General features: G+C 38.1%; 1 protein-coding gene across 1 annotated transcript in view; it reads left to right on the top strand.

Moving 5' to 3' along the window:
* The window catches only part of TNIP3 (TNFAIP3 interacting protein 3), a 99,326-nt gene that overhangs the window by 51,918 nt on the left and 26,352 nt on the right, over positions 1 to 21,056 (top strand). The window contains exons 4-7 of the mRNA XM_045083592.1: positions 13,569 to 13,655; positions 17,136 to 17,216; positions 18,902 to 18,967; positions 20,391 to 20,522. Of these exons, the coding sequence (XP_044939527.1) occupies positions 13,569 to 13,655; positions 17,136 to 17,216; positions 18,902 to 18,967; positions 20,391 to 20,522 (366 nt within the window). The remainder of the gene's footprint in view (positions 1 to 13,568; positions 13,656 to 17,135; positions 17,217 to 18,901; positions 18,968 to 20,390; positions 20,523 to 21,056) is intronic.

Here is a 21,056-nt window from a genome sequence, read left to right as displayed (position 1 = left end):
CACTTATATCTTTTTCTCTTAAAGAAGACCCTGGAATTAAATAAGGTTTAAACACCGGACCTCAGTGAAATCTCTTGGCCCACCACTCCGAAGAGAACATCTCTTAGCATTTGAGATCTCTCTGTGTCTCTCTTTTTCACACACACACACACACACACACACACAGTTCATTGAACCTACCTCTTTTCTCTTTAAGAATATGCTGCAGATACACCTCTACCTCTTTTTTCATTCATTTAATAAATATAGAATTGTTTGTGTTTGGTATCTACATACTTTTTCCTGTTTAGAAACTCACCTGTTCCTGACAAAACAGTATTTTTTTTTTCAAGATTTACTTATTTATTTTAGAGAGAGAAAGAGAGAGTGCACAAGTCAGGGGGAGGTGCAGAGTGAAAGAGAAAATCTCAAGCAGACTCCTCACTAAGCACGAAACTGGGCTGTGGGGCTCGATTTCACAATCCCGAGATCATGATCTGAGCCGAAATCAAGAGTCGGACACTTAACCCACTGAACCACCCAGGCGCCCCAAGTAGTATCTATTTTTAAAGAAAGAAATGAATGTCTGTGGATGGTTAGAGCCATGGAAGGCTTCTTTCTCCTTTTCTCATCTCACCTCTTCCTCTGAACCCTCATACATACCATTTCTAACTCCCAGTTAGGATTTTCCTCCTTCATGGAAATGTATGCTTTTCTCAAGTAGCTTTCTTGTCTACTTTATGACGAGAGTTTGAATCCCCTCCAGTACCCTGATCCTCATATGTTTTGATTATCAGCCCCTGAGACCCATTTGCTCATGACTGACTTCCTCCCAACTCTGTTCATTTTGTCCTCTGGATTTCTCCTCATATGGTAAAGACCTCTTCTACATCCTCATCGTCATCCTCTTGGTAATTAGTTCCCCCTATTTAGGGAACTTACCCAAAACTTGTTATCTTTCTTTAATATACTGCTTCTCCCATCAATTCCCTGATGAAATTTGCTCATTTTCCTACACACCATACATCCAGGCAAAGGGCTGCAGATTCCAAGCTGATGGTTTGCTTTGCTGTCTTCTTTTTGTTTGTTTGTTTGTTTGTTTTTTGTTTGTTTGTTTGTTTTTGTTTTTTCCTTGAGAAGTATGAGATCTGGAGGAAAACATCTGGAGAAAGTGAGAAGGTGAAAGGTGAGATCCAGTATTTAAGGAATTTGCAGAAGGTATGGCATGAACAGTGGGAGATGAAAGAGAGGAGTAAAATTGCAATGAGTTGCTGAAAGCTGTGAGGACAGAGCTGAACTTGTCCTATCACCACTCGGTGATAGGACAAATCCCTCCATGGCATTTGGGCTCCTGTATCTTCAGTAACCCCATCACCTCTCACCAGCTTAAAATATGCTTAGCACTCCTCCACTTTTAAGCATGTGTGAGATCCCATATTATTTTATGGATAATGTTCTAACTTATTCTTGCCCATCATATCCAAGATTATTGATCGGGACATTCAAAACTTTTCAGCCCCTTATCACATCACTAATAAGCTCTGCCTTGAAAAACCCAATGGTCATTTTGCATCTGATTTTTCACTTGTTCTCTCATGCATTTGATGCTGTTTCCTAATTCAACCTTTTAAAAATGTCTTTCTCCATCAACAGCTATAAAATCAATCTTTCATTGCCCCTCCCTCTCCCCTACCTACAACTTTTTTTCTCCAATCTTCCCTTTTCGTTCACCTTCACTGGCTTCACTTATATAATGTGCCTGTGTTGTATTAGTGTTACCCAGGGATCTATACGTAGTCCTTGGCTCATTAAACTACAAAATAAATACCAGTGACTCCAAACACATATAGCTTCCTAAACTTGGAGTTCTTTTCTTCATGCACATCAATTTCACTCAGTAGTTGCAAAATGAATTCAACATCTCTCCTGTTAAAACTGCTTGCATTTTCCTCTCTACATTTCCCACACTAATGAATGGATCATTTTTTTTATCCAGTTATCCAAACTCGGGTATAATCGAGGGCTACCAAGCTGTCCAAACACAGGAGGCATTCATAGAATAATGCCAGTCTTCACCCTGGACCCTCAAGTTATTACCTCTTTTACCTTGGTAAAATCTTTGGACTTCATTTTTTTTCCCTTCACCCTTCCTACTGTGCCATGGTTTGGATATTTATTATCTCTTGCCTAGACTATCCCAGGAGATGCCTAGTCGCCCTTCTTAAGTTTTATTCCACATTAATCCATATTTACCAATATGGATCTTGCTAATGTGCAAATCCTTAGAACTTAAAAGTAGACCATCATACCTACATCATAAAGTCCAAATGCCTTGGCTTAATACATAAAATCCTCCAGGGTCTAGTCCCTACTTATATTTAGAATAAAACAATAGGGAGAGAATCTAGTATTTGTAGGTCAACTACCATGATAGCTATGGAGGTATTTTATATTATGCTTGAGATCTATAACAACACTTAAATATGGCTATCTTTATCCTCATTTTCTAGATTCCCTTTTTGTGGCTCCATGGTGTGAGGTAGGAGCTTCATAGTAGGTTCTGGGAGTGGGGAAACTCTTTCTTATGGCTTTTGCCCCACTTTTATCTTCTCGAACAGTGAAGGGAATATACTTCTCCCATTTCATAAAGGGGAAACTGAGGCATTGAGGAACAGACTTTTGGACATGGTTCTTGCAGCTTCCATCTAAGCCATTTCAGGGTCCTAGTGCTCCTATCACCTTCTTGTCATCCTCTGGTCTAAGACAAGGTCAGAATATGTGAACCTCCCCCAATAAAATATTTGACAAAGAAAAAACAAAACAAAAACAACAACAACAACAAACTGTGCTTTCACTCTCTCTTTGAGAAAAGTTTCCCAGGAACAACCCCTGGGAGTCTCTCTGCATCCCAACAGACTTCAAACACATCTTCCTCAGTTGTTGTCTGAAGGTATCTTCAAAAACTTCATTGCTTGAATGAACACAATTTAGTTTCCAGTTGGAATCTCAGCTGAATTACTATTTATCCAAAAGAACTGCACAGGAGGGAATCCTACATTCAAAACAAAACAAAAACTTTTGCATTCTCACTGAGATATCTATAGGACTGAAAGAAGTATATGAAAATTTATTTTTGGTGTAAGACAAGGGTTAGCCAATGACAGTGAGACTATGGAGGGTGTCTCTCATTTTCCACTGAATGAAGTAACCATAAGATCAGTAAGATCTCTTTCCAGGAGCAGAAAATAAATTTCTTTATAACTTAAGAGATAGGAAAAAGTGTAGCTGAATGAAAGAAATATGATTTAATGAAAGGCCCCAAGACATATGTCAAGTTCCCTTTTTCGCTCAAGAAAATGAACAGACTGACTCATTGCTGTGAGGAAACAGAAAAACATTATTGATGAACATGAGGAACTCCATAAGTATAAGAGCATTTTTTAATATTTGGGAGAGTTGAAATAGACAGTTGGTGAGCAAAGAGCACTGAAGGTCTTGTAGGCAAAAGAAAAATAATTGTCTAAGTGACGGGTGTCTGAGTGGCTCAGACTCTTGGTTTCAACTCAGGTCATGATCTTCATGGGTCATCATCTCACGGGACATGAATTCCTGGATCATGAGATCAAGCCCCAAGTGGGGCTCCATGCTCAGCGGAGAGTCTGCTTAAGATTCTGTCCCTCTCCCAACTAACATGCATGCATGCACTGTCTCTCTCTCTCTCTCCCTTTCTCTCTCAAATAAATAAATAAATATCTCAAACAAAATGGTCTAAGTGAGAATAATATTCATATTCCAAAATTAATGTTAAAAATATAAGTGACACTAAACCAAAACATGGTCCTAATACTATAAGAAAATTAATGTATGAATATTCTTTTGTGACCCTGTAATTGTCAGTCTTAAAATACAATGGAAAGGGGGAGGAGAATTGAAATGCATTTGTCCAAAAAATATAGAAATAAATTCTTGTAATTTATTGTAACTCTTGGAAATAAAAATGCAATTTGGGAGTAAGAAGAAAAGCTATCCAAATTTTTAAAAGATCCACTAGAATTGAATTTGTTTAAGAAGTTTGTCTTGTCTTTGGATTCGTCTTCCTTTTCCTCTTTTTTTTTTTTTTTTCTTCTGTTTTTAAATAAGAGGCAGCACCTGAAATTGGCTTTCAGTAATTTCGGCACAAGCTGAGGAAGGATTTCCCGGTAACTAAGAATAAATTCTAGATCTGGACATTCTTCCCAAAATAAAAGGCCCTGGGAAAGTTCTTTTGATGATTCAGAGAGTAATATAAACTTATGACTCTTGGAAAGATTATAAAAGAAAAACTTCCTACAAACTACAGTAAGTTGACACACGTTTTCTGTAACCACATTGTTGAAAAAAAAAGTTTCTCTTTCCTTATTTCCCTTTTTTTAAAGCTAAGCTAGTATTCTTTATCAAAATGCAATTTTGAAGATCAAAATATTGTTTTCTCATTTGTAAAATGGAAATGATAAAAATATAAAGTAAGTGAAAATGTGAAAGCAGTTTGTAATTATAAAGGGTTAAATGAGCATTATTGCCATCATCACCATCATCATCTTCTTCTTCTTCATTATTTTTATGCTAGTAGGATGATCTTGAGCTCCTCTAATCTTTTTTTTTTATTTTTCTCAAATAATAACTAGCTGCTTCTTTGAATCTCATTATCTAATTTCAGCAGTGATAGCTGTGTAATTTTTTTAATGTATTATTTATTTTGGGGGGGAGGGTCACAGGGAGAGGGAGACAGAGAATCTCAAGCAGGTTCCTCACTAAATGTGGCACCTGATGTGGGGCTGGATCTTAGAATCCTGAGATAACAACCTGAACCCAAACCAAGAGTCAGACACTTAATGGACTGAGCCATCCAGGCACCCCTCCAAGCATCATCTTTATATACATATGCTTTTTCTTAATTATACATACTTATAATTTATATTTAAAAAATAGTATCCACATTTATGCATATGATGTTGGTATGTATTGTCTCAGGAAGGAAGTAAGCTCTTTTACCTGAAATGTCCAAGCTAATTACTTGTTGATTATGAAATGACACAGAAGCATTTCCATCCTCAATGGAGTGGTCCCTTGGATCTTCAGATTTATATTCAAAAACCAGAAAATATGTGAAAGACCTGTCTGTTTTGTTCATCTTTATATCTATAGTTAGCACAGTGCCCAATCCATAACCCATAATCAATAAATAGTTGTTATAAGAATGGATACATGAATGAAGATGAGGAAACACTTGAGCAAAGTATGAGAAAAATAAAGTTATCTGCACTGATATAGCATGATAAGGAATTAATGTTCTCACTGAGAAGAGAAAAAAAATTAATTCAAGTAGGATTATAGGATTTGGAAGCTAAATTTCTCTTTGCAGATGACTAGTTATTCATAGTAGAAGTTAATCTCTAGGCAAGTGGTGGTAGAAACTGGTAAGATTTTGTTTGGATATAATCTCCAAGGTCAAGCCAATTCATATCTAGCCCACAAGAAAGCTCAATGACCTTGAAACTTTCCTGAATTCTATTCCTTAATGGCTTGGGCTCCTGAATGATGTTTTGTCCAATAATTTTCAGCTGTGTTATTTGTATCTTGCCCATATAGATAAAAGGTTCTTCATGGGGAATAAACATGGGGGATTAAGTAAACTCTGGTAAGGGTTCACCTACCCACATGTCATACAATGACCATGGCCATGTCACTTAACATCTCTGAATTTCAACTTAATCCTTGTTATCATCAAAGATAAGTCTCCTGACAACCTCATAGGGTTGTTATAAAGTTCAAATTAAAGCAAATATAATGTTCCAAACCACAGAACTCATGTATGCAAAATATATATATTCTTGCTTTCTGAACTGAACTTAGTTTCAGTCTAGGACACCATCCTGTCTCTGGCAAGATAAAGTAATCTGCTTGGCTACAGGGAATGTCAGCCACTCCATTGTTTTCTCTGGCAATTGACATTGCAGGCCTTCTCTCATTTCCCTCCTTCTCCCCATAATGGCACATAAGGTCTGTGCAGCCAATTTTGTGAAGTAATCAAGGTGGAGGAGGATTGTCAGAAATAGCAAATAAAAATGTCTTGTATTTTCTGGCAAGTTTAGGGTGAAAGCATTTAGGCTACAAAAATCCACCATCCTACAATGCCATTGGCACTAATGTAAGCTCCCCCTTATGGTCTTTTCATTGGTCCATATCCTTGGTGGCAGTCATTGAAGCTTCCACAGCGCTCATTTCATCTCTTATCCTCGGGGCCATATATATGGTAAATAATGCAAACTTCTCAGTTAACCACTTTTTCATTCTTCTCATAAATGTAGGAAATAATCTGGTTCTGCTTCCACAGCACTTTGGTATTGAGCTGTCTCAAGACCTAGACATGCCACAAAGTCTCAGCTGGGTACCATGGTGGTATGGAGAAATTCTCTTCAGGACTGGCCCTTTCTCCAGACTTAACCCAGGGGATGAGGCTGAAGCTGTCTCTGTTCTTAGGCACAATCTGAGCACTTGGATAGATGATGGATGAGTCCGTAGAAGTAGGGGAGTGGAGCTCCATTTCTTCCGGAGCCCTCACAACCACCCAGATACTCTTATTCCCTGATCTTTTTTCATTTTCCCTCAGGCCATGAAACCTTGAAACCTATTCTTCAGTGAGGGGGTGGGAGTGGAAGAGATAAGGAAAAGGTTATATTGACTTCTCAACTACCATCTTTTCTATCAGTTCTTAATGGCAAAAGGTTTATGCCGGGATTCTGTCTTTTTCTCAAGCATTTTATTCTGAAAGTTTCAAATATATAGCCAAGTTGAAAGGATTTTATGATATACACTGGTATATCCACCACCTAAATGTTGCTACCAACCTTTTACTATACTTATTTACCACGCATCTATCTACCTGCTCACCCCTCTTTGTATGCATTAATCTCTGTTATTTTTTGAGGCATTTCAAAATAAACCGCACAAGAGGAATTCATCTTTAAAAAGCTTTTAAAGATAATTTTCAGAGAAAAAAAGTATCTTTTGCAATTCAAAGTTTTGGTCTTCAATATGGTCCCTAGAGTTTGGAGAGTCTATTTTGAAAACCAAAGGTTAGGTACCTCTTGGTGACTCAGTCAGTTAAGTGTCTGCCTTTGGCTGAGACCACGCTCCTGGGGTCTGGGAACTGAGTCCTGGCATAGAGCTTTTTGCTTAGTGGGGAACCTGCTTCTCCGTCTGCCTGCTGCTTCCCCTACTTGTGCTCTCTCTCTCTCTCTCTGACAAGCAAATAAATAAAAATCTTAAAAAACAACAACAACAAAAGAAAATCAAAGGTTGAACAGGGACCGTTTTTCTCTTTGCATTTAATGGCAAACTTAATCAGCCCTGGAGGCAGAAGAGATCATTAACCAAGCAGAGAAAGGATTAGTTACAGAAAACAAAGAGCAGTGCCTATTTGGAGCAATCATGAGTTAATCAAGATATTAACTTATCTCATAAGATGTGATAAAGCTCTGTGCAAATGTAGGAAATGTTATTGAAGACCACATTTATGCCTTTTAAAAATTCCCACATAGCATGTACAAGTATTTATATTGCTTATTATGAAATAGTAACGAAGATTAAGAGAAAAAAACCTTAAGTCGGGATTTATATGGAGGCAAATATATAGAGAGATCATATAACTAAAATAGAGAAAGATAAAATATTTACCTATAAAATGAATAAAAAGAAAATACACAGAAATAGAACAGTTTTTTTTTTTTTAATGGTTGATGCCCCTACTCAATCTTTTTTGATTTGGAGGCAGAATATATAGCTTTGTGTGACTGTGGTAATTCTCCTCCAGGCTGTATTCTTAGAAGTGGAGGTGTGCTATAATTTCCTACTGAAGACTCATGCATAAACAGATACATTCAATAAAAATGGATGGTTTCACTACTCTGGAGTCTGAAGGTACTATGTTAGTACCCAACATTCAAGTGATAAATATTGACCCTACCTTTAAGAAGCTTCCAGCCTCTCAGAAGGGAAAGGTACATAAAATTAATGACTATTTTACTGTAAATGCTGGAGTTGATACCTCACAAAGCACCTTGGCATCACCAAGGAGGAAATAACTAATGGCTGTAAAGAACCAGGGCTGCCTTCACAGGGAGGGCTGATGGTCCAGCTGTCTCAGATTGCTGGCTACTCTGTGCTGTGCTGAGAAACCTTCAGATGTGGAAGTCGCATAGAGTCTGCAGTTGCATAAAGACTGCAGACTAACTAGCAGAAACCACTTTGCCCTTGGATGTATCTGATATGCACCAAACACTAAAAGTATATAGAGAGAACAGACTTCAAGCAAGTCTAAACTGCCTGAAAGAATTGCTTCAGAGTCAGAAGCTGGAAGGACAAAACCAAACCCCGTCCCCCATGATGTTATGGAATTTGGGACACCTCCCTCACCTGACTCTCCTAGTCCAAACCCAAATTTGGGGTCTGAAGGAGAGGTGGTTTCCTAGTTTGGAGGCTAAGAAGTTGAAGGCTTTGATCCTTAGATCTTTTATAATCTCTTCTGAAGATAGCTGATTCAGGAACATTCTTGATTTAATTTTGGGTAGCAAGGAGACTATGGGTGTCTGAGCATTACATGTCCTCGAGTAGGCACTAAAATAATTGACATGATCTTAGATTTGAGAAACATGGAATGAACACGATAAAAATTATTATCATGAAGTTTACATTCTAATGGTGGGAAGCCACAAAGAAGAAAAATCTATATTGCATTATACATAGCAGTATGGAAAAATACAGCAGGGAAGGTAGACAGATAGAAAGTGCTGGGAAGGAGGGTAACTTTAAATCAGGAGGTCAAGTAGGAATTCAAGAAACAGCAGACATTTAAGCAATCACCTGTTGAAGGCGAGGGGGTGAACCCAGTGGATATTAGGGGAAAGGTAGTTCTTGGCAGGGAGAACAACGAATATGCCTGCCAGGTTCATGGAGCAGCAGTGAGGACAGGACACAGGGCAGAGCGAGCAGAAGGAAGAACAGTGAGAAGTCAGAGAAGTGGAGGTGACGCCTTGTGGGCCCCTCTGTGGAGTTCTACTTTCACTCTGAGTGTTCTGTGCAGAGAGGTGTCATGAAATTTTTAAAGATTCACAATAGCTCCTATATTGATAATAGACGGGGAGGAGGCGCAAGAGGAGAAGAACAGAGGCTATTAGGTTATTGCGTCTACGGGATGAGCATGGCTTGATCACTTCAGAGCTGCTAAGCACCTTGCCCAGGTTCACATAACTAGTAAACGTGGAAGCAGGATATGACACAGAGACAGATTTCAGCCATGACTGGACGTTCTCTGAAATTGTGTACGTGAATAAAGTCAGGACACAAACACTAAAATTCCCATTTTGAAAAAGTTATCAAAAAGGTACGTTTACTTCACCTTTGCTGCTGTCATTGAACTGGGAAGCCTGTAGGCTCTTGGGCCCATGAAGGGCTCTCCTTTCTGGTATACTTTCAAAATGTCTACAGAATGTTCTGATAAATTGGATACAGGTTGGGAGGGAAAGAGGAATCAAATATGTCAACTCAACTCTAAGATTTATAACATGGAGCATGAAAGGTGCCATTGAATGTGATGGGGAAGACAAGTTTTATGTGGAAGACCAGGAAATGGGTTTTATACCCAGTGGAGAAAGAGATGCATCCAAATAGAGATGACAAGTGCATGATTAATACTGGAGTGAGGCTGCTTCATTCTGTGTGCCCTAGAAAAAGTGATGGTTAAATTGTTGAATATTTCAAATATTATTTTTCATTATATCTATAAGGAGGTATTGCAGTTGTGGTACATAATGTGTATATCCAGGTTTCTTTTTATGAAAAAGATATTTTGATCATGTAAAATTCCTTTTCTCAAGGGTCTTCAGTGGCCCCTTATGGCCTATGCAATAAAGTCAGAATTTTTGGCTATGAAGTGTAAAGCCTTTCACAATTTGATCCAAATCAATGTTAGATGAGCTCTACTTGGGTTATATTGGGCTTGTTAGAATCCTTCATACTTGGGTCTGTCCACCTCCATTCTGTTTATGTTGCACACATTATAGCAGTGTATCTCAGCTTCCACCACCTATCAAAATCCTACCCACCGTTCAAGGCCCAGCTGAAACTGAAGCTCCTTCCATAACAATGAAGGCTGAGAATGAGCTCTCTTTCCACTGAATTCTCACAGACAGGTGTGTGCGCACACACACATATGTGTATATACATTAATTTCATTAGAAGCAGGGACCTTTGCTTATTTCCCTTTGGCATCCACTCAGAGTCAAGTGAAATCTAAATGATAGATAGCCCTTCTTTTTCTCATATTATTTGTACAACAAATCGATATCCCAATCTTTAAGATATTATTATTAATATCTAAATATTAATTAATAATCAATATTAATTATTGATTGGTCATTAATTAATTATTTAATTAATTGTTTGGTTGACAATAATAATAAATAGATATTATTATTGATATCTAAACTTTTGTATGTTTTACCAAAGATAGCAAGGAGGACACAATTGTGCCCCAAAGAGAAGGACACTATTACAATTGTCATTTTACAAATGAGGAAGTTGAGGGATGCCTGGATGGCTCAGTCTGTTAAACATTTGCCTTCGGCTCAGGTCATGATCCTGGGGTCCTGGGATTGAGTCGCACATCAGGGTCCTTGCTCAGTGGGGAGCCTACTTGTGCCCTTTGTCTCTTTCTATTTCACTCTCTAACAAATATATAAAATCTTTTTAAAAAATTAAAAAAAAAAAAAAGCAACAAGTGGAAGTTGAGCCTCAGAGGCCTTAAGGATCATGCCCAAAATCACAAGTGGTGAATGGTAAAGCCAAGTTATGGGTGCAAATGAGCTGACTCCAGTCAGACCTTTGCATTCCCTGTTGATGCTCTCAGTCCTTCCTGGATAGTACACTCACTTAAAAATTTGTGCCAACAGGTTCAGGAAGCAAAATAGGGTTTCAACCTTCATTCTAAAAGGATAATTAAAAGAAAAATGTTTATTTTACCTGACAAAGAATGCCTCCAAGCATTTATAGAAATGTGATGATCTCTCTTAGAATAGTTTTGAGAGAATTATCATCAACTCACATGAGAGTTGCAAACCAGTGACTGGTGGTTCCTTGGTCCTTTCTTCACCATATCTCTTTTTGTAAATTATTTTCCTCTATGTAATATTTTAGTCACTTGAGAAATGAGGACTCTTCAGATTCCAATTAGAAACATAGAATGACATGTCTTTTCCTCTGAGGGTTATTGCAGCCAGTAGGACTTGTCAGGAAACAAAGTCTGGCCACAAGCCAGACTCTGACACGGTGCATGTGAGAAGGCTGGAGGTAAGGAGGGCATGTGTAACAGACTATATCTAGCTTATTTCTCAGGCTGGCATAGTGCAAGTTCCTTTTTTCTCAAACCAAACTGGGGGCTCTCCGGAAGAGCCGTTGTTAATTCATAAGTTACCACACCGTTCTCTGGAGCTAACTGAAAAATCCGTTTGCTGTTAAACTGCATAGCAGAAGAGGCAAAGGAATTGTGATGAAAAATGCAAAGGTAGAGGACTTCCACTCCATAGAGCCATCATGCCATGTTGTGCTATAACGATGAGTGTGCATTGGGAGAACTATACAAAGGAGACCCAAAAGCCACCAAGGCCAAGGACGGTACTTTCTGGCAAGAAATGTCCTTTCCAACCACCCCTCTAGGCTAATGTTAGCATATCCACTGGTTTTATTATTACCAAGTACACAGATGAGGCTGAAGTGAACCTTGAACAATATGCGTATAACTGTTATAGGGGAGGAGGATTGGGAAAAAATATTTTCACATTACAGTTTGTTTTCTTCATTTTTGATGAGCAGGTTTTAGTGTTAATGAAGTGTCCAGTCTCCAGGGAATCTCTGCTTATATCCCTTAAAATCAGATCATATGTGAAATCTGAACAATTTGATTCCCACCTGCATTTTTGGATATTGCCTTAAGGAAACATCACTCTATTTCACTAGAGTGCACACCTAGGACAGACCAAGAAACCAGGAGAAAACAAAACCATGTACATATACATACAGACAGAAAAAAATCTATAAATTTGGCATGTAGATATACATCAATTAATTCATTCAGCAGAATGTGTTGAACACATGCTGTGTGTCACGGTGCTGTCACGGTGAAGCAACCATGCAACCATGCAAATAAACTATTTTAAATACTAAGTAAGGGTTCTGCTTGGTTGGTAAAAGGAGGTCAAATAATATCATGGGCAAGAGAAGCATTAGCCAGGTTTTCCAGGTCAATTAGTTGGAGTGGGCCCAGAGGAGGGAATGTTCGGGGTAGAGAAAGCAACATGTATTAGACATATGGCTTATTTCAGGAAATGAAGGGGATTCAGGATGGCTGGAGCACAGGAAGAGCTGGGAAGTGATGGAAGATATGAAAGAGAAAAAGGACAGCCGAATTTGGGGCACCCACTATTCTCTTTTAAAGAGTTTGAATTTCGGGAGTTTTAGGATTTACCCCACATATAAGAGCCCATCCCATAGGAAGGTGTAAATGAAAATGTAAATTAAGTGATTGACTATAAATTCTTTCTTTTGCTTTCTATATTCTTGGCTGGTTTTTTGCTCCCTCTCCTCCAAGCCCAGAATGAGGTCTTCTGCTCTACCATGACACATTTGTATAGCTCCAAGCATCCATCTTTTCACGCTTTTATCTCCATGACCCAGGATTCCATGACCTCAATGTCCAGTAAAAGGATACGTCAACTAGTTAGCACTAAGATATTAGTGATAAAATGACAACAACAACAAAAACAAAACAAAACATTGAACTGCAAATGAATCATGGAGAAAATCTGGACTTGATCTATGGAAAAGATAGTCTTAAACTTGAGAACCGAGTTTAAGCTTTCTGCCAATATAAAAGATAAGCTTTGCAAACAATAGCCAGGTTTTGTTGTAATGGATTTTCGCTTTTAGTTCCATAGGAATTAGTAGCACTTACAGAATTGTGAATGACTCATTAAGTACAACATGGCTCAGTGCACAGTTAGAAGGCATTGCCAGAAAATCTCGCCTTAAGGGAAGCAAGTAACAGAGTTGTCAAAAAGTCAACAGTTACCTAATTCTCTGGGAAATACAATGAAGTTATAGAAGTTTGGCTACTGAGGCAAGACTTGGTTTGCCCAGGCTTTCTGTGGTAACTTCCTCCTCCAGTGGGAGAAACTGCCGGTAAAGGAAGAATGACAATTTACTTACCATAGGCAAGGCTAATAGGCCTGTCTTAGTCACAGCCTGCCTCCTTGAGACATCCTGGGAAATCCCTATCTAGAAGAGAAGAAAAGTTAAAATCACAGATGCTGTGCCGATGACCTTATTCTGCGTAAATCGTATACAGATTCACTTCTCTTCATTTTTAATGAAAACTATGACTGTTATTTTCTGTCATGAGTTAACTTTGTAGTCTTTTTAAAATTGTACATATTTGGTCTCACTTTAAAAAATACACAGGAAACATTTTCTTTCTCTTTATCTCTCTGTCTTCCAAGACCTCAGGAAAAACAGCTTCCACGGCACATCTTGCACAGGGAACAACTAGAATGAGTGCTGCAGAAGGTTCTATGGAGCATGCAGAGGTAAGAACACATTTCTAGGGGATGAGTTGTCCATCTCTAGCATCAACTGCATTTCCTATGGTTCATGAGCCAAGGATGAATAAGAGTAGAAATGGCTAGTTTGTTTTCTTTAGGTACTATCTGCTACATATTTTTAATCAATGTTATTTAACAAAGGAAAAGTATCTGGGTGATCCTAGCATTTCCTTTGGTCCCTCTGAGCTACATTTCTTCTTGTACTGGTTTACAAAGTCCTTTCAGTGGTCTCCTGGGGGCTCCATATTTTACCCTTGCTTTAGAGAAACTTGGTTCAATGTAAAATTTAAAAAAACAATATTCGTGTAGTTGGAAATAAAAGAGTATGTATGTACAATTAATACCATAATTTTGTTGGGTTACTGGTTACTGTAACAGAGACTTACTACATGAATGAATGAGTGAAAGTGCTCTCTTAAAGTTCTTTTTAGAACTTTTTAGAACTTTGGTTCTTTTTAGTTCTTTAGAACTTTTTAGAACTAGTTTTTTAGAAGAACTTTTAGAACTTTAGAACTTTACTACTAGTGTAGAATCAAACCAAGTGATTTAGACATTTAGATACTTAATTTAGCAGTGTCAGAATTTGAGTATCTTAGAAGCTCTTTTGGGTGTTATGGTAAATGAGAGAGAAATGCCCAGATACTTTAAGCACAGATTACACTAGACAAGGAATAATTGTTTTGTAAGTGGGCCCTTAGTAGAAGCAATGACTGAAAATCTTTGTATTTATTGAAACATCAGATACCTTCGTAAGTAACTGGAAAGCAAAGCAAATACAAATGGAAATTTCTCCCAAAATTTTGTGTTTGATTGACTTTGCTTTGTTTTAATACATTCCTGAGACATATGAACCATGGTAACATGTTGATTAACTTCCAGAGAAACCTCTGGTGATATATTTATGGCATGTAAGAAATTCTTATTACTGTGCTTTCTCTCTCTCTTTTACAGATTTAGGATCTAGTTTTTCAGTAACTCTTATTTATAAAATAAAAACTAAAGTCCAAATGTTTTATAATTTCTTTGCAGAGAAAATTATATATGACAAAAAAATACACACTATATAATTACTTTTAATCTGGATTCCCAGAAGCCTGGGTCATACAAATGTTTGCTGGTGGCGGAAGTTTGTTTTTTTTGTCTATATCACAAATAGAGAGGAGATTTTTTGAGGACCCCAGATCTATGCCTCCAGGCATAGTCTGGAACAGGAGAAACTTGAACTTTAGTAGGAATCACTATAACCTCTGAAATTTATTAAAAATAGAAATGGGAGGGACGCCTGGGTGGCTCAGTTGGTTGGACAACTGCCTTCGGCTCAGGTCATGATCCCGGAGTCCCGAGATCGAGTCCCGCATCGGGCTGCCGGCTCCAGGGGAGTCTGCTTCTCCCTCTGACCTTCTCCTCACTCATGCTCTCTCTCCCTGTCTCTCTCAAATAAATAAATAAAATCTTTTTAAAAAAATAATAAAAAATAAATAAATAAAAATAGAAATGGGATAAGTAGCCTGAGCACAGAGGATTTTTAGGGCAGTGAAACTATTCTGTATGATACTGTAACATCATTATACATTTGTTCACATTGACAGAATGGGTAACACCAAGAATGAACCCTGATGTAACCTATGAATTTTGGTGATGTGTCAGTAGAAGTTTGTCAATTGTAAGAAAAACACTGCTCTGGTGGGAGTTGTTGATAATGTGTGCATAGGTATGGGAGCAGCAAGCATATGGGAAATCTCTTTACCTTCTACTAGATTTTGCTGTGAACCTGAAAATTCTCTAAAAACTAGTTTATTAAGAAGGAAATGGAGTGCTATACTCCCTTTTCAGAAATTCTGTTTCAGTGTTCATGATGCCCTATGTTTAGCAAGCTCCTGACAGTGACTTTTATCTGTTCTTGTACTAAGCACCACTGGTTTGGAATCTGGTCTCACTGACTGTCTGCTTTGCTGAGTTTAGGATACCCTAAATACAGTTTACTCACGGCACTTTCCAAATCAAATGTACCTAATAGTCTGTTCTGAAGCGGAAAGAGTCTAGATTTCCTAAAAAAGGGAAAGCCCAGTTATAAGACCAATGTATTGTCACCTGGATTTTGATGTTCCTTTTGGAACTCCGCCAAATCAGCTTCTTGAGGTCAGACGCAAGCATAGTAATTCTAAACTTAATGACCCCCTGAAGAATATCTCTTTTTAAATGTGGCCCTAATTGTTCATGGGTCTGAATAAAAAGAAGCTAAGAAAACTAAGAACAGTATCTATAGAGATATAAAGTATCATCTAGCCCTAAAACATCGAGTGAGATACAGATAAGTAGAGAAAAGATAGAAAAAGTTTTGTAAATCATGTCTAATGAAAAAAATCCTGGAAGTCCCATGATGATTGTAAAAGAACATGTCCTATAAATATTTTTGGCAAAGGCTGACACATGTTGAAAATATTTAATTGTTCATGAATATCTGTAATCAATTTCCAAAACTACTGAGCCTAAAACTGAATAGCAGACTTTGGACTATCATCATCACCAGATTCGTTGTATTGTTTATATGACTTGGAGATGAGATGGTAACAAGACTATTGAGTTAGTATAGAGAAAACAGCACTTAAGTGAACTTTGTTGGTGGTCCATTTAGACAGATGGCACACAGTTTCCAGAGCTTTTGTTCTTTCTTTAAATAAATATCCCAGTGCTAGGTGGGTGGGGGAGAGCTGAAAAGAAAGGTGGTTAACTTTTTTGCTGTGCCAATGATTTATTATGTATCTCAACTTATAACCTATTGGCTTTATTCAAAAGGCTGGTGAAAATTGCAAAATATCGGATAATCTATGGCAACCTCTCTATAACATAATTGTATGATGGACACTGAGGTAGCTAATTCATTATAGTCTCAGAATCAGTTTGCTGCCTTTTAGTTATGTGTATTGGTCTTTTTTTCTTGATGATTCTATCATTCCTCTGACTTTTGCCGGGGTTACTCTTCAGATATGGACACATCTACAGAAATGACTTTTTAGAAATATGTATTACTTACTATAAATATCCAGTGCTCGCTTCAGCAGCACATATACTTAATATAAATATCCAAAATGTGTCCATGAAACCTACCTGATTTCTATAAGAATTATTATTATTTTTGTTTGGAAAGGGGTTGAAATAAAAACTCATGAAATCCTAATTTCTTAGGATCTGTACTTTGACATAGATACATTTGTAATTTATTAGAGAATTATTTTGTCAATTACTTCATATAAAGGAACCTGAAACATAATATAAACAGGTCTCTATGATGGACTATGGTGTGAGGGATGGTACCTCTAGAATAAGATATTTTTATGAATCACCACTGGAGAGCTGGGCAAATGCATGGAGTTTGTGAAGGATAACATTTCCCCAACTTATGTTGTAGACTATTTTGTTTCACTCTTTTTTCTTTTCTTTCTTTTTTTTTTTTGTTTTTTTTAGTATGATCAATCATCAAGCAGAAAGAACTTGACAAATTCTCTTGAACAAAAGATAAGGTGTTTGGAAAAACAGAGAAAAGAGGTAATTTAGAAATATTAGTTGAAGCAACATGTAACATGCTTTAATGCTAAGAATAAAATAGAATGTATATCTAGAGTCTTTTATTTTTGTTATTGGATCACAATAGTTCTAGGATATTGAAAAATGTTATTTTGAGAGCGAGTGCTTTTTTCTTAATCACTTTTATTTCTCTTACTCACTCTCTCAGTTTTTGTGTAGAAGAGTGAAAAATGACAGTCATAAATCCCATTATTATAATCTTAATTTTCTCAAAACTTAAATGTTTCATCCACATGGACTATGTGAGCTTATTAACTATGCCATTATGCCTTGCAACCTGACACACTTTGAGACTCAAACTGTCACAGGCTTTAAGTGTAATTGATTTAGGTTCTATGACTTTATGAGCTGGGCATCCAACCACATAGGGGTTAAGGAGCAATATCATGAAAAAAAAAATGTTTCTTTCTAAAATGCCATTAGGGATGTAATGGATGTTATTTTGAGTTCTGTTTTTCTCAGTTTAATGAATGTTAGAAACTCTTTATTCTTCTTGACAGAGAAGTGAAAAGTATGACAATTTTAACCCTGTGTATGTTGTCAATTTTTAAATTACTTTTCTAAACAATTCGACATGTTATATGCTTCATGTCTTCTCTGTGGTTCCCTCTACTCCTTGTTGATACTACATAAAATATTGAACCCTTCTGGAAAATTACTGAACGATAGCAGAGTAATGTTACCATAGCATAGAAATGTTAATCCTTAAAATGCCAACAGATCAAATATCCTTATAGAGTAATTTTATATAGTCCATACTAAAAACCCATATCTATTTCCAGCATAAGATTTACCTAGTGATTGCCTGTCAGGATTAGGTATTTTGTTTTATAACTGGGAGAATATCTGCTTCTTTTTAGTCATTGTGACTATCCTCTTGATCTCTGTCCCATATTGACAGTGTTGGATTTCTCTTAATGTAGGAAATTACAGACTTCCCTTACAAGAAAACTAAAACACAGGTCATAGTGTTTTTTCTTCCTTTTATCTAGCATATAATTTTAAAGCTTCCAAATTGCAGCCTAAATTATTTCTAAATATTGTCTTACAGTAAAACTATTATTCCTTGAAAATCTGTACTTTGAAAAAGGTGATATTATCCATTCACTGAGTATACTTTACAAATCATGTGTTGATTTTAAAAAGCACAATATTGCAAGCACATGTGATCAGTTAATATAAATTGGAATTTGTTAACATAAATTCTGCTTTTTAAAAGCTAAAAGAAATATTTCATTGTAATAATCAATGTAATATGGAAAGGTTTGAAAAAAGACCCTTTATATATTAATAAATTTTACAGAAAACCATCAATGCTCTCACATATTTTTCCTGGATTTTAATTGGGCTAAACAAAGATGAAAATTCAAATAACTAAGCAAAGTGGAAAGTTGCTAATAAGTGGTTCAGCTGACAAGTCAAGATAGACAGAAGACTTAATAGTTTTTCATACATGAGCCACTTGTGAAAACGGGAAAAGTGTGCTCATTTAAGTCATTGCAGCCCTACCAGTACTTGGTGAAAGGAATACTGTCTTCACCCATGGCTTGCAAGATCTTAGTACCCCCAAAAAAGGGATTTTATTTTGGCCAAATTTCCAAATGGGCAAAAATCCATATTGATTAGCTAAATTTTAATAATTTCAGCTCCTGGAAGTCAACCAGCAATGGGATCAGCAATTCAGAAGTATGAAGGAGCTATATGAAAGAAAGGTAAACACCTCCCTGTTTAGTATTGTTTAAATCAATAAGCACTGGGACCAAATCTATGAAGATTCTCACTGATTTCAGCTGAAGGAGATTCGTGACCAGCCAACTGTTGAATAATGATGGGGGCGGGGGGAAGGTGCTGAGTGTATTATTGGCCTCTTGGTACCGAAGATTAATGAAGGATATCAGTGAATTCTCTTGCGCAAGGCAATACAAAAAACAAAGTACTAAAAATAGCCTCTCGAGGTGTCTCTAGAGTTCTTATGCACACATTTATCATAGCTCACAGAATATCGTAGCAGGAATGAACACAGAAGGTTATAGGTGCGGTGACAGATGGTTTAAGGTTCATACTGTTTTTCGCAAGGCTAGTTCTCGACTTCTTTAATTAGATAGCATAAGCTCTTTCCACAGATAGAGAAATAAACAACGGTAACAGTGGAAGTGTGAGGGGAAGTGGTGCATTCCCTTTCCCCCCTAAAGTATGTTCTCTGTCAAAGAATCTTTAGTTTGGGTGAGAAATTTTGGGAGGGATCAACTTATCATTTTAAATTATTTCACGTTCAAAAAGAGGGAAAGGGAGAAAGTAAATTTCCCTGAATAATTCAGAATTAAGAAACCGGACCACGATGAGTAACATAGCAGTATTGCTCTTCTCCATTTTGATAGGCATAAGTATTAAATTTAGTTAGTGCACAATTATGTTCCACGACATGAGGCCACGGTCAGGTCGCCTTATTAGAGTCAGTCTGGGACAGCTTTTGTGTCCCCAGATTTTAAAGAACACGATCCCAGAGAAAATGTCTAAGCTGCTCAGGAAGAATGGCACGCAGGTTTATGAAGACCGGGGGTTAACAACGGGCATCTTTGATGAAGCACCCTTTCCTAAAGCTTCTCAACTGGACGGGCGTCACTCTGAGGGCTGATTCGGCCTTTCGTAGGGGGTCCAACATTGCACGTGACTGATGAGTTAAAAGCCATTGTTTTTCTCTGGTGTAGACAAATTCACTTACCCCCTATCCCTCCATGCCGCCCTTTTCTAGTCAGGAAAGGGCCCATGTTGAGAGTAAGGAATAGAATGACAGGCCCAGAAGTGTCCCCTCACCCCGTCTAAGGTCCAAATCTTTATTCCCTCGGAAGTGGTGTGGTTTGGAGAAAAGAGGGAAGGGGCTGAAGTCTGTTGCAGGGGTTTGTTTTTCCCCCGGAGAGGAAGTCCTTTTTTTAGATGCACTTGTCCTGATCTCTGCGAAGGGGTGGGGGAGGGGGGGGAGTAGAGCTTCTCCCCTTAGGGGCCCGCCCAGGAGGGGGGCGTGTCTGTCCCCAAGTGCCCTCGGTGGGAATAAATCCGGGCGGGGGGAGGAGGGTGTGAGTTTCAGAAGCGGTTTCAGAAGCGGTTTGTGCGACGCTCTGTGAACGACTTCCTCAGGTCGCGGAGCTGAAAACGAAACTGGACGCCGCCGAAAGATTTCTCAGCGCGCAGGAGGAGGAGCGGCAACAGAGTCAGAGAGCGAGCGACAGGCGGCTCGAGCTGACCCGCGAGCGGCTGCAGCGCCAGGAGGTGGGCGGGGCTCGCCGAGCGGACCTCCCCCGCGCCGCGGCCGGGAGTAGCCGGACCCCACACCTGTGTGCGAGGGCGGGGGGCTTGTGCGAGTCCCCAGAGGCGCAGAGCCGGGCAGTTCTCCGCAATCCGAACCCGGGACGGGCCCCGCTCGCTTCCTCCTTTGTTGACCAAATGGGCTTGCGGTCCTGTGTCGGTAGAGCACAGATCTACCGGCAGAGAGAACTGATCTGAGATTTGGAGCGGTCTTTCTAGCGCATTTCAGCCTAGAAGATGAATTTCGCTCTTTCGATTTTACTCACATATATTATTATTAGTGTTAATACTAATAGGACAGTACCTTGTATTTGTACAGCTGCTTTTCAGCTTACAGAGTTTTACAAATAAACATGGCTTTTATCATAAAATTTAGGACGTTTTAAAAAGCGGCCTCACCTTCATTATCTCACTTAACAAGCTCTTCTCATCCCTGAGGAAAATATTATTTTTGCATTTTAAAGACAAAAGAGCTGAGATGTGAAGAGGATGCGTGAC

Source organism: Mustela putorius, unplaced genomic scaffold, assembly GCF_011764305.1.
Source record: "Mustela putorius furo isolate JIRA1106 unplaced genomic scaffold, ASM1176430v1.1 tig00000721_pilon_pilon_pilon, whole genome shotgun sequence".
In the NCBI taxonomy this organism is placed as follows: Eukaryota; Metazoa; Chordata; class Mammalia; order Carnivora; family Mustelidae; genus Mustela; species Mustela putorius.
The sequence above is the reverse complement of the archived record's forward strand: the minus strand, read 5'-3'. Positions and strand labels throughout refer to the sequence as shown.